Source organism: Pleurodeles waltl, chromosome 12 (assembly GCF_031143425.1).
Source record: "Pleurodeles waltl isolate 20211129_DDA chromosome 12, aPleWal1.hap1.20221129, whole genome shotgun sequence".
NCBI lineage: Eukaryota > Metazoa > Chordata > Amphibia > Caudata > Salamandridae > Pleurodeles > Pleurodeles waltl.
In genome coordinates, this window is record NC_090451.1 from 242,244,058 (window position 1) to 242,257,491 (window position 13,434).

The following is a 13,434-nucleotide window of genomic DNA, read 5'->3' on the forward strand; positions in this document are numbered from 1 at the left end:
TTGCGTATGTTTTAGGATTAGCCCTAATATGGTTTCATTTTGTTTTTCTAGTGACATGAGTTTAGTTGGGACAGTTTGAAGATGAAATAATAACTATGTTTGCACGATGTTGCAATCACCACCATTAAATTGCTTTGCTGGACCTCCCTATTTCTCATTATCCTCCTTTTTTAAACAGCTAATTTTGGATGTAAAAGGCAGTCAAAAATCGTGTGGATTTAACAAAAAAACAAGAATTCTCTCATTGCATTATAATGATGCGATTTACAGGGGGCATAAGTCGACTGTGCATATTGGAGGGCTCCAGGTTGTTTTAAAAGATGTTCACAGATTGATCCACATTTAGACGTAAACTGCAAACTTTTTTGTTGGAGAAAATACAAAGGGGAAATAATATTCCAGAAATTGCCATTTTTTTCAGGGTGTCACTTTTCAGATGCCCGCTTTTGCTTTATACTTTTACTTTCACTCTAATTTTGCATATTATCTAAGCGTCAAAACGATAACTGCATGTATGTTTTCCTCACAGGAATCGCTTGGAATATGTTCCTGACTGGGCTTGTGAGTCAAAAAAACTTGAAGTACTAGATCTGAGCTATAACCTCTTAACAGACCTTCCTGGAAGGTAAGAGTCTTTTTAAATGAACTGTGAGTAAGCCAGACTCCCCTGCTGTGCTTTTGTGTGTTCGATATTCACAGCTCTTCCACCAGTCTTAAGTGCGATGTAGATTTAGTTCCATTAGGATTTAATTTCAGTGGGCATGGCTGTGGCTATGTCACTTCTCTGCATAAGGTTAAAGTATCAGTAGATTTTGGTGTGATCTGGTGATAGCAGCATTTGTGGAGGCCATAGGACCCCAGAAACTGATGGAAATACGATACCACATAACACATATGCCTCTGGCAATTTGACTATTAATTACAGATATTCCTTTTGAGTATTAGGTGAAAGCACCTTACTTGTAATCCTTTCTCCCTGCAACAATATAGAAAAACATAGAATTGCATGCAGACTACACAAATGATATGAAATGACCAAGAAAAATAATTAGCATACATGTTTAATGGACTTTCTTCAAGGTTAATTGTCCTGTGAGCTCAATGATAGGGTCTTTTTTAACCTTCAGCAAAAATGAATTGCTTCTTTCTCTGCAGTCATCACTAATATATCATCTTAATGTCTGCTCCTCGCTTCTGTTATACCTTTCATATTTGTTGATATACAATAATTTTTCATTGATGGCGCTTCATGCTGCAAATTATGCATTCCACTGCTAAAGCTGATACAATGTATATGTTTATTTCTGTTTATTGCACTCAAAGCTATATCGATTGTACCACATTTCAATTTATCTGATCTGCAGTAATAATTTTTTTTTTAAAGAAAATATACCATTCTTAAAATAAACTGTCCAACAATCAGAAATTCTTTTGTTTCTTGTGTACTACCAGAAGATCTTGTTTTGAATATTGCCAAAAATATTGACGACCCTATACCATCAAGGTAAGTACATATAGGCAGAGCCACTACAATTCTGCATCAGGCAAGGACCAATTTATAGTATATATTCAGTTGTCGATATTTGTGAAATTATTTATTTTTTAACACAGTGCTGTGACATGCAGCCAAACCTCTAAAAGGGCTCTGGGTTGCAGAACCACCTGGACAGATGATACTTTCGTTTACTCTGGGGAAGGTCCAGCCCGATACCTGATTGGTAGCTCTGCAGCACTCTCCAGTAAACAAACACTAATCAACTTATTTTACCCACTTGATTCTTTATAATTTCATTTTTTTTTTCAGATAGTAAGAATAACTCAAAGGGCCCAGTGGAGTCCATCTGGCTATGGGATTATCCTTGTGCTTTTTCTTGCATGTCAGTGCGCCACAGTCTCACTAAGCTGTCCTCCTTTTGTGCCTTAGCTCTGAATACCCACTGCTTCCCACAGATTTCCACAACTGGTAGTGTCTCCTTTCCATTCTCAGCTGACTCCAAACAACACAGGGAAACAACAAGCATTCAGCTTGTTTATAGTCAGATGCCATTACAGAATCCTTTATCAGAGGCTACATCTTCTGCTTTTGTATTCGTCTTCCCAGGCAGGTGCTGTCTGATATTTCTATAAACCTGTCCTCCTCATCCTTCTTAAAGAACTAGGTTTAGAGATAAAAGAGATAGGTTTATAGCCCTTTCACATGAGTTTGACATATTATGGGTTTTTGTGAGTGAAATCAATAGGCAACTCATGTACAGCTATTGAATATATATTGAAGCCTCCTACACAAGACCTTTAAAGCTACAATAGAAGAAAACACAGGATGCTTCCTTTGAGTTTAGATTTCCCATGAAAGAAACCAAGCAGCAACATTTCGGAGAGTGTTTGTGAATGATTTCATGTGTTTAATTTTGTTCCAGAAAACATGGATGAGACTGCACCCCCATGTCAGTGCAGATATGAGCAATCATTGCAGAAACAGACAGGATGCCCCCCCTTACAGCCCCCTCATCCTTCAACAACTCAACCCTAAATTGGACATTACAAAAAATCTCTTACCCAAGTGTGGGTCTGAGGTAATCATAAACCTGGTAACCTAGCCACTTCTAACTCAAAAACTACCAATATTCCACTCTTCTCATTACTTTACTTCTAAACAAAACAGCTTTGCCACATGCCCCTTTTCCCCCAAAACACCTTCAAAGGCATGCATCTCTATATGCGCATTCTCGTGCCCTCAACCACAACTGATTAGGACTATAAAGGACCAGCAGGGCCACCAATTAATGTATCATATCAAAGTCACATTTATCTTGCATATTGACCTCTGCTATTGCTCATCACAGCACAGCTCTATTCAAGGATGGTGCAGCAGTTTGCTCTCTCCTCTTGTTCTACAACAAGACCTCTGCATCGTCAACCACTTGTTAGCGCTCTGCAATTGCCCATACACAGCAGTAATCCATCCCCTCAGAAGATTCTAGCTCCACACAACGCCATTCCCCTAATAACTAGCAAATGTGTACCCAAGGGTAAAACAAACTGGTAAACCAAGTAGGTGTAGGATCTGCCTTCTGAGCAGCTACCTTCTCAGGGCCTTAGAAACAAAAATGCAAAGTGCTCAGATTGCAAGCAAGTGCTCTGCTGTGCCTGAATAACACATAATAAAATAGCAAACATAGCTTTAGTGGTCATTTTGGCAGAGGTGTACTCAGTGAAGGATTTTCACCAACAGAAAGTTCCTATCATCTCAGTTTCAGCCAACATATTGGTAGGACTTTTATAAAGCATTCCTCGAACAATATAGTCATTAATAATGAACCCCTCCACCTTTGTGGTCATTTTGGTAAAGGATTATTTGGAGAAAAAAACGACTATATGTAACAAAGTCAACCCAAAATAAGATAATCCATCTAACACCTCACCATTTTTAACAGTAGACTTTACTCATATTTATCCCTCATTGGAGTTCGCAGTGTTTGACTGTCAGACAAATGAGTACAAATCATTGTCTGACATAAATAATTGTGCTCTAACTTTTATATACACAAAGATTGTCCCGTTGGGTGTAGATTTTCTGTAATTACCTCCAATGGCTTCATATTTTTGTAAATGATATTTAGGACACCGTATGTATGTCAGATGATATATTACTGCGATATTCTGGTACCATTCTTTTCACAGTTGCTTTATGTCTCCTTAGATTTCATATGTCCTCGTTAGCATATTATTCCTTACTGCAGTTCACAGTTAAGTCAAGTAAAACAAGCATTAGCAAATGCAACCTCTGGCTTGCTTTCTGAATATATGCCTGCAATATATTGTTATTAATTTGTATAGCGCACTTATCACCTAAAAGGGTATCCAGGTACTTGTAGATAGGATGTAACCCACATACTGCACAGTCACCACATGTTTGTATTGTAGGCACTACTTGATATCAAGATAAAGCATTAATGTTACGTAAATTGCTTACTATGTAATCTTATAAACATCTGTGATATTACAGGGCCTGTCGGATGACAATAGCTCTCGGCTGTCTATAGCCAAACGCTAAAAACAGTAACTCAGATTCTCCTTCAGGGGGTCATCATTGATAATCATAAGCACTGATTAGTTCCACTCATGTTGGTTTACCGGGGCACTTTTTCCAAAGAAAATATATTTCAAATTTACTTTTCGTTAAACAATCCATATACTACTTTATGAAGAAAATAAATTCTAAGGGATATTTCTATCTGCCGAGTCCTCACCAGTAGAACATACCCAGGCATCAGACTGGATCTAGAAACTTCAAAGCTCTCACGTCGCCAGAAAGGGGGTGCTGGTTTCGCATCATCTGGAAGTAGCATCTGGTAACATCACCAAAACCATTAAGCACCCACACGGGGCAAGAACATCTGTTTTATTTTTTCAACGTCTTTAATGTGGATCCAGAGCTTGCTGTCTCAGAAGAGTGTTTTCTCACAAAACCTATGTCTTTTTTTAATACTGGGCGTACCATAGCCCCACCCAAGAAGTCAATATTTAAACCCTGCAGGAACTGTGAGGACAGATGTCCATCACAGACCCCCACACAGTGTGCCTAGGGTTGAGTCACGCGTGAAGCTCTTCATGGCTCGTGCCAAAGAGAACTATCTGAGTCAGAAGCATTCCAGGCACTGTTTGAAATCTCAATTCTCTTCCTCTGGGGATAAGAAGAAGAAACAAAAGAAGAGCAAGAAGCACTGTAAAGTTAAGTCCCCTGTATCTCTCCTACTTTCACACAAGACTTAGTTGACATTGAGCCAGTTATTATTCCTCCGAGCAGCCCGCTATGGTGACACCACTGGGCCTGCCCCCAGGTCGGCCCCCATCTCCATCGGGCTCCTCAGCGCCATCCGCCTACCCTGCGCCGATGCCAGTTTACCTTGAGTTCCCAACTCCTGGTTCGGACCTGGCAGCGGTTTTGAATGCCATGTACTCTATTTTTTATAAGACAGCTGTGCCCACTGGCATGCCATTGCAACCTATGTGTATGCCCATAGCCTCTGTGCCGGCCGGCGCCAGTGCAGCATTTGTTTGACCCAGTCTTGCTCTACATGATGCCATGGATGGCACCACTGTCACCGACACCACCTATGCCTTCGTCTTTGAAACCGACGCCATCAGCACCGATGCCTGATGCTGCGCCCCAGAAATAATCTTGAAGAGAGGCCCAGTGCTTTATTGCAGAGGAGCAATATAGGGAGAGGCTGCATTAGATCTTTGGCACAGACTCAGATGCCCTGGACATGGACTTAGATCAAGATGCACAAGGGGAATTTCAAGGCCTATTCTCTGCAAGTGGCTTAGACACCTCCCCTGAACTAGCTATCGACTTCCTCAATGGCCTACTAACGCCTGAGCTGACGTCTCATCATAGTGAAAACTGTAAAGATGATGAATCTGCAACTTCTGACTTCAGAGCCCAAGACTAATGTCTTCAAGTAGATACTTCTTCCATCAACTTCTACAACTGATCTCCTACTCCCCTTGACCCAGTCATTGCAGTGGAGGAGAAACCTTTCTCAAACACAGCGGTTAACAGGCTGGTTACTTTTCGCCATTGTTCTACTCTGGGTAATCTGTTTTTCCTCTCTACACATCCTTTTCCCAACTGCCTTGTAATACAGGCTTTCTGCTATGGATAGTCAGGAGAAACCTTCCCACTCACACCTGCTGACAGGGAGTTGAAGCGTCTAGAGGCATGGGGCGAGAAGGCCTTCTCTGCAGGCAGGATAGCGCTAAAATCCATCAATGCCAACTGTTCCCTCGCAAGACACACCTATTCCTTGTGGGATATGAGCCATATGGTGGTTCCCCATGTGCCAGAAAACATGCATCATCACTTATAAGAAATTATTCAGGACATACAGAATGCCTCTAGGTACATTACCAATTTGGGACTGGACACGGCCAAATCAGTTGCTGGAGGGATGGGTACCTCAATTTCGATCAGCAGACACACTTGGCTGAGAACCTCAGATTACTCCACCCGATGTCCAGAATAGCTTGATATGCCTACCCTTTGCTGTAGTGAGCCTGTTCAGTGACAAAGCAGAGGCTGCATTAGAGTGCTTCAAGACCAGTAAGGACACCACTTGATTCGTGGACTTACAGGCATCTTCAGTCTCAAGGGACTGCCATCAGTTCAGGTGTTTTTGTGGCTTCACCACAGGTTTTTCCATTCGTAAAAGGCAACAGTTTAATCCGCAAAGTCCACAGCAGCAATTGAATCCACTGCTCAGCAGTACAGAGGTAGATCCAGAGGAAGGGGCCAAAGTTCATTCAGCAACCTTCTGTCTCCTCATCTTCTCCCTGCACCTTTAGGAAAGCAAACCTAATTTCCTTCTCAACCTCTGTCAGAACCTATGAGAGGTACAGTGTCCTCTTTTCTATTCGCCTGGAAGGCCATCACTTCGTACCAGTGAATCCTTCAGATTGTGAAAGTAATTAAGCCCTCCCTTTCCTTCAGGTTCCTCCACCTTCCTCCCCAGATCATCTGGCCATACTTCAGCAAGAGGTGGAGCACGTCTGAAGAAAGGAAGAAAGGACCTGTGGAACTAGTGCCGAAGCAGGAAAAGGCCCAGTGATGTTGTACACATTACTTCCTGGGCTTCAGCGACCTGAACTTCCTCAGAAAAGACACCACTTCTGCTCTTGTCTCAGGCATTCCCAAAGCAGAGATCTTTAAGGCCGTGACATGGGTGACCCTACATACTTTTGCCAAGTACTACTGACTGGACTCTGATGTACGTAGATGCAGACTCTTTTCCTATTTGGTTCTGCAAGATTTTCTTGCCTGTCAACTCTCCTCTTTAGGGATCCTTGCAACTGCAGTTCCTATCGACCCGTATCCTTTTAAAATTTTGATACAAAAACTTCACCAACGTACTTTAAAATCGCCTTTCCCTACTTATGGAGCAAATAATTTCACCGGTACAATCTGGTTTTGTCCCTCACTGCTCACCCCCACTAAACCTACTCACTATCTTCGCAGTTCTCAGTCGTATTTTACGTGACACCCCCACAGCAGTGGCGTTACTTGAAGATGAGAAAGCTTTTGACTCCTTGGAATGGTTCTTCTTGGACGACACTCTTGCTAAATTAGACACATCAAATCTCACCTCCATGATTAAATAACTGTATTCCCTACCAACAGCCTGTGTCTGCGGCTACCTGTCTGAACCCTTTAAAGTCACGAGAGGCACCAGACAGGGGTGTCACTCTCTCCCCTTCTTTTCATAATTGCATAGACCCTCTGGTCCGTCACCTCCAGGAAAGTCATTGGCATCGCGGACACACAGTTCTCCAATGGCCCACTACTTCTTTCCTTGCAGATGACATTCTGCTTTTTGGCCGGTATCCTGCTGACAGTCACCTACCCATCTTGTGTAAAATTGCTCACTTCCTTCTGGTGTACATATCAATTGGTCCATATCCAAATTGTTGCGGCTTACTGATTCCACCACCCTGTTCCACAGTGAATTTCCATTATCCTGGGGTCCGGGACTGGTAAAGTACCTCTGCATTATGCTCCAACAGGACAACGAAAAGATGATCAGACTCAATTACGGTCCTGCTATTGACAAACTGACGTCCCAAATCAATTACTGGCTTCAACTCACTCTTTCGATGGCAGGACGCATCGCTATCATAAAGATGACTATACTCCCACGATTCTTATACTTGTTTCTTAACATCCCTATTTTGCTCACCAACACGTTCTTCATCACATTGCGCGGCCTTCTCCTAAAACGAATATGGGCAGGTCGGCACCTTCGGGTGGGTAGGGATGCACTGGTGCAACCACTTGAGCGTGGAGAGTTCGGAATGCCTCATATGCAACTTTACTATCTGGTAGCCCAATGCAAATACGCCCACCAAAGGTTTTACCGGGAATCCCGGATCCCTTCCTCAAAAACTGAAACCAGTCTAGTGTCCCCCACCCCACTTGCATCCCTTTTCCCTACTGGACACCCCCCTGGACCCTGTGGACATCCAACCGCTCTCTACCACAGTTGGGCCTGGAAAAAAACTATTACGGCTGTTGGGGAACCTCCTCTTATATTCTCCACTGTTGCCACTTCCTTCCAACCCTTGGTTGCCCATAACTAATGAATTGATAGTACAGCGCCCCCTGCAAAAACTCGCAGTCCATACTTTTGCTGATATATTTTGGGCAGGCCATGTAGTGGACATAAAGGATGGGACCCATTTTCCCATGGTCACCTGGGTGGATCAATTCATTTAGCGTTGCATCCTAAGCGCCCTCCGAGCTACGATCCCGAAAATATCCATTAGCTCCACCTTAGTTCCTCTCATTGACTTCACAAATAGCTGACGAGAGCGGACAGTGACTGGTTTCCAAGCTTTATCATATGTGTGTTGCCCTACTCTCCTCTTGTGATGTTAAACTCCGGAATCTGACTTAGGACACACGCTCAGCCTGTTGTAAACAGATGTGCCTTGTCTCCCCTATTGCCACAAACTTATACATTCTCCAGAGAAATTTAAAATGCGGATCACTCCCAGCTTCATTGTGCCCCTAGATCCCTTGAGATCCCCTGCTTGTCCACACTGTTCCAGTCCCATAGCGGACTTCGCCCACCTATCCTGGACATGGCCAATGATTGCAAGCTACTGACAATTTGTTCATGACATGTTGGCCCAAATGATAGAGATACCTATTACTCCCGACCCTCTTCTGGCCCTGCTTGAACACCTGCAAGGCATCCCTAAACCGTGCGACGGTTCACTGCCATCGCTCTCTTGTTAGCGAAGCGGGAGGGGGCTACTGCCCCTCCCCCCCATTGCCAAAGCATAGCTTGAAAGCCTGGCCTATTGTGACACCACAAGTGAATAATACACCACGCTTCCACCCCCTCCCCCCCCCCCCCACTTCTCACTCTAAAAACATTTTGCGCCTGCTTTGTAGTTGCTTATGGGGCACCCTGGTTCACCCCCCTGGCCCAACTCCCCCAGAATCAGCCCCTCCCCCCCCCTTTAAATCTGACTAAATTCACAGGCTCCTCATTTTGACAGCCTTGTTTGTTACATGCTGCCTCCATTACCCATATACGAAGAAACCCCTCTAGGAACACTTACGCTAGCCCTCACTACACGGCTTGCCAACACCAACTATGCTCATGTTGTCTGATCTATTGTCATGTATGCACCCTTCGTCCATTTCATATTTTCAGGAGCAACAGAACTGCATTAATGTTGTAGCTTTGTCTCCCATTGGTTGTATGAAAATTCATAGATAAAGCATTTTTAAAAATCTCCTCTTTTGTAAGGGTATTGCCTTGTAATCTGTTCTACATTTGAGGAATCTGCAGGCAGAAGTATCTATCAGAAGAACAAGGCACTTACCTGCAATAACCGTCTTTGTGGTGGATACTGATCCACCTGCCTCTCCGTTTGATACATGTGTTATAGGGAAAATTAATAAGATTCTACTTTAACTTCTTTGGTACTGCACAACTCAGTCTAAGGAAGGAATGCCCTGAAATGAGCAGCTCTCTATGCAAGGATCCTTAAGTAACAAATACACACTTAGTTTTTCTGATATCTTTTGTTCAGTCTGCAGAAAACTGAAGGACTCTCCTCACATCTAATGTATGGTGAGAGATTTTTTAATCTGAAAGAAATGTCAGCTGAGAAATACATTGGTTTACATGAAAATCCAAGATCACATTGGGAAGCCCCCATGACCACTTTGTTCTGATGGACCACTTCGTATGATTTATGGGAGCACAGTGTCGGAAACTTGCAAACCCTGCATGCAGATGATATAGCAACAAGGGCAGCAGCTTTCCATCATAGTTGCTGAAGGGAAGCATTGCGAATTGCCTCAGAAGGGTGAGGGGGGAGCTGTGAGCCTTGAGACAACAAAATTCCATTCCCACTGAAGAAATGGTCTGCTTAATGGGAACAAACTTCTTTCTTCCTTCAAGGAAGTTCTTAACCAGTGGGATTTCGAAAAAAGTAGTTTTTTGATGGAAATTCCCTACATTGCATTAGTAACCTGTAAGCTATTACCTCCTGTAGCATAACAACCCCTGAAGGTCCTAAGGCCACACTGGCAATATATTCAGAATGTGACCTTTATCATAATGTTATAAAGTGGGTACCCAACTGTAGGAGGTTGGCCTGGCTTGTAGTGGGTACCAAAGGTACTTACACCTTGTGCCAGGTCCAGTTATGCCTTATTAGTAGAATAGAGGTGTTTCTAGCAGCTTAGGCTGATAGAAGGTAGCTATGGCAAAGCAGCTTAGACTGAACTAAGAGACATGCAAAGCTCCTACTATACCACTTATATCATATGCACAATATCATAAGAAAACACAATACACAGAGTTACTAAAAATAAAGCTACTTTTTTTTTATGACAATATGCCACAAGTATCTCAGTGAGTGCCATCAGTAAGAAGGTAAGTAATATACACAAGTTATATGTATACAAACCACAAATAGGTAAGTAAGAGTCAGGAAAGTAATGAAAACAGTGTAGAATTACAATAGGTTGCAATAGGCAAGCATAGGTCTAGGGGCAACACAAACCATATACTCCAAAAGTGGAATGCGAATCACAAATGGACCCCAGACCTATGGGAACTTGTAGATGGTCCCTGGGACTGTAAGAAAACATTCAGGGTGTCCAAGATACCCCTCCCCAAGACCCTGAAAGGTAGGAGTAAAGTACACCTACTACCCCAAGAGAGCACAATAGTCGTGTTAGGGGGATTCTGCAAGAACAACAAACACCAGCAGTGCACTGACAACGGATTTCTGGACCTGAGGACGTGCAAGGCAAGGGGACCAAGTCCAATAGTCGCGACAGTGTCCAGGGGGGGCAGGAGCCCAGGAAACCCCGGATCAAGGTGCAAGGAAGCTGCCTCCGGATGGAAGAAGCTTGGAATTCTGCAAGAACAAAGAGGACTAGGAACTTCTCCTTTGGAAGACAGATGTCCCATGTTGCGATGAAGGTTGCAGAAGTGTTCCCACGCAGAAATACCGCAAACAAGCCTTGCTAGTTGCAAGGGTCACGGTAGAGGTTTTTGGGTGCTGCTGAGGACCAGGAAGGACCAGGATGTCGCCCCTTGGAGTTGGAGACAGAGGGGGCGCTCAGCAACTCAGAGAGCCCTCACAGAAGCAGGCAGCACCCGCAGAAGTACCCCAACAGGCACTTAGAAGATTAGTGAACCGGAGTCCACGCGAAGTTACAAAGGAGGGTCCCACGACGTCGGAGGCCAACTCAGAGGGTTGTGCACTGCAGGACGGAGTGCTGGGGACCCAGGCTAGGCTGTGCACGAAGGGAATCCTGGAAGAGTGCACAGAAGCCGGAGCAGCTGCAAATCACGCAGTACACAGCTTTGCAGTCTAGCGTGGGGAGGCAAGTACTTACCTCCACCAAACTTGGACTGAAGAGTCACTGGACTGTGGTAGTCACTTGGACTGAGTTGCTGTGTTCCAGGGACCACGCTCGTCAGGATGAGAGTGGACCCAGAGGACCGGTGATGCAGTCTTTTGGTGCCTGCGTTAGCAGGGGGAAGATTCCGTCGACCCACGGGAGATTTCTTCTGTGCTTCTGGTGCAGGGTGAAGGCAGGCTACCCCCAGAGCACGCACCAACAGGAGACAGTCGAGAAAGCCGGCAGGATTGCTGGTAGTCGTCTTGCTACTTTGTTGCGGTTTTGCAGGCGTCCTGGAGCAGTCAGCGGTCGATCCTTGGTAGAAGTCGAAGAGGGAGATGCAGAGGTACTCTGGTGAGCTCTTGCATTCGTTATCTGAAGAATTCCCCAAAGCAGAGACCCTAAATAGCCAGAAAAGGAGGTTTGGCTACCAACAAAGGAGGATTGGCTACCAAGAAAGGTAAGAGCCTATCACAAGGAGTCTCTGACGTCACCTGCTGGCACTGGCCACTCAGAGCAGTCCAGTGTACCCCCAACACCTCTGTTTCCAAGATGGCAGAGGTCTGGGACACGCTGGAGGAGCGCTGGGCACCTCCCCTGGGAGGTACTGGTCAGGGGAGTCGTCACTCCCCTTTCCTTTGTCCAGTTTCGCGCCAGAGCAGGGCTGGGGGATCCCTGAACCGGGGTAGACTGGCTTATGCAGAGATGGGCACCATCTGTGCCCATCAAAGCATTTCCAGAGGTTGGGGAGGCTACTCCTCCCCAGCCCTTCACACCTATTTCCAAAGGGGGGGGGGGGGTGTAACACCCTCTCTCAGAGGACATTCTTTGTTCTGCCTTCCTGGGCCAGGGCTGCCTGGACCCCAGGAGGGCAGAAACCTGTCTGAGGGGTTGGCAGCAGCTGCAGTGGAGACCACGGAAAGGCAGTTTGGCAGTACCCGGGTTCTGTGCTAGAGACCCGGGGGGTCATGGAATTGTCCCCCCAATACTAGAATGGTATTGGGGTGACAATTCCATGATCTTAGACATGTTACCTGGCCATGTTCGGAGTTACCATTGTGACGCTATACATAGGTACTGACCTATGTATAGTGCACGCGTGTAATGGTGTTCCCGCACTCACAAAGTCCGGGAAATTTGCCCTGAACGATGTGGGGGCACCTTGGCTAGTGCCAGAGTGCCCACACACTAAGTAACTTTGCACCCAACCTTCACCAGGTGAAGGTTAGACATATAGGTAACTTATAAGTTACTTATGTGCAGTGGAAAATGGCTGTGAAATAACTGGGACGTTATTTCACGCAGGCTGCAGTGGCAGGCCTCTGTAAGAATTGTCTGAGCTCCCTATGGATGGCAAAAGAAATGCTGCAGCCCATAGGGATCTCCTGGAACCCCAATACCCTGGGTACCTCAGTACCATATACAAGGGAATTATATGGGTGTACCAGTGTGCCAATGAGAATTGGTAAATTTAGTCACTAGCCTGCAGTGACAAATTTAGAAAGCAGAGAGAGCATAAACACTGAGGTTCTGGTTAGCAGAGCCTCAGTGATACAGTTAGGCAGTGTAAGGAAATGCCTCCTTGGCATGGTTACCCCCTGACCTTTTGCCTTTGCTGATGCCAAGTTAGGATTTGAAAGTGTGCTGAGGCCTGCTAACCAGGCCCCAGCACCAGTGTTCTTTCCCTAAACCTGTACGTTTGTTTTCACAATTGGCACACCCTGGCATCCAGGTAAGTCCCTTGTAACTGGTACCCCTGGTACCAAGGGCCCTGATGCCAGGGAAGGTCTCTAAGGGCTGCAGCAGGTCTTATGCCACCCTGGAGACCCCTCACTCAGCACAGACACACTGCTTGTCAGCTTGTGTGTGCTGGTGGGGAGAAAATGACTAAGTCGACATGGCACTCCCCTCAGGGTGCCATGCCAACCTCACACTGCCCATGGTATAGATAAGTCACCCCTCTAGCAGGCCTTACAGCCCTAAGGTAGAGTGCACTATAC

General features: G+C 45.1%; 1 protein-coding gene across 1 annotated transcript in view; it reads left to right on the forward strand.

The window, feature by feature from the left end:
* The window catches only part of PHLPP2 (PH domain and leucine rich repeat protein phosphatase 2), a 624,424-nt gene that overhangs the window by 353,224 nt on the left and 257,766 nt on the right, over window positions 1–13,434 (forward strand). Inside the window, exon 11 of the mRNA XM_069217328.1 lies at window positions 530–625. Coding sequence (XP_069073429.1) covers window positions 530–625 — 96 coding nt within the window. The remainder of the gene's footprint in view (window positions 1–529; window positions 626–13,434) is intronic.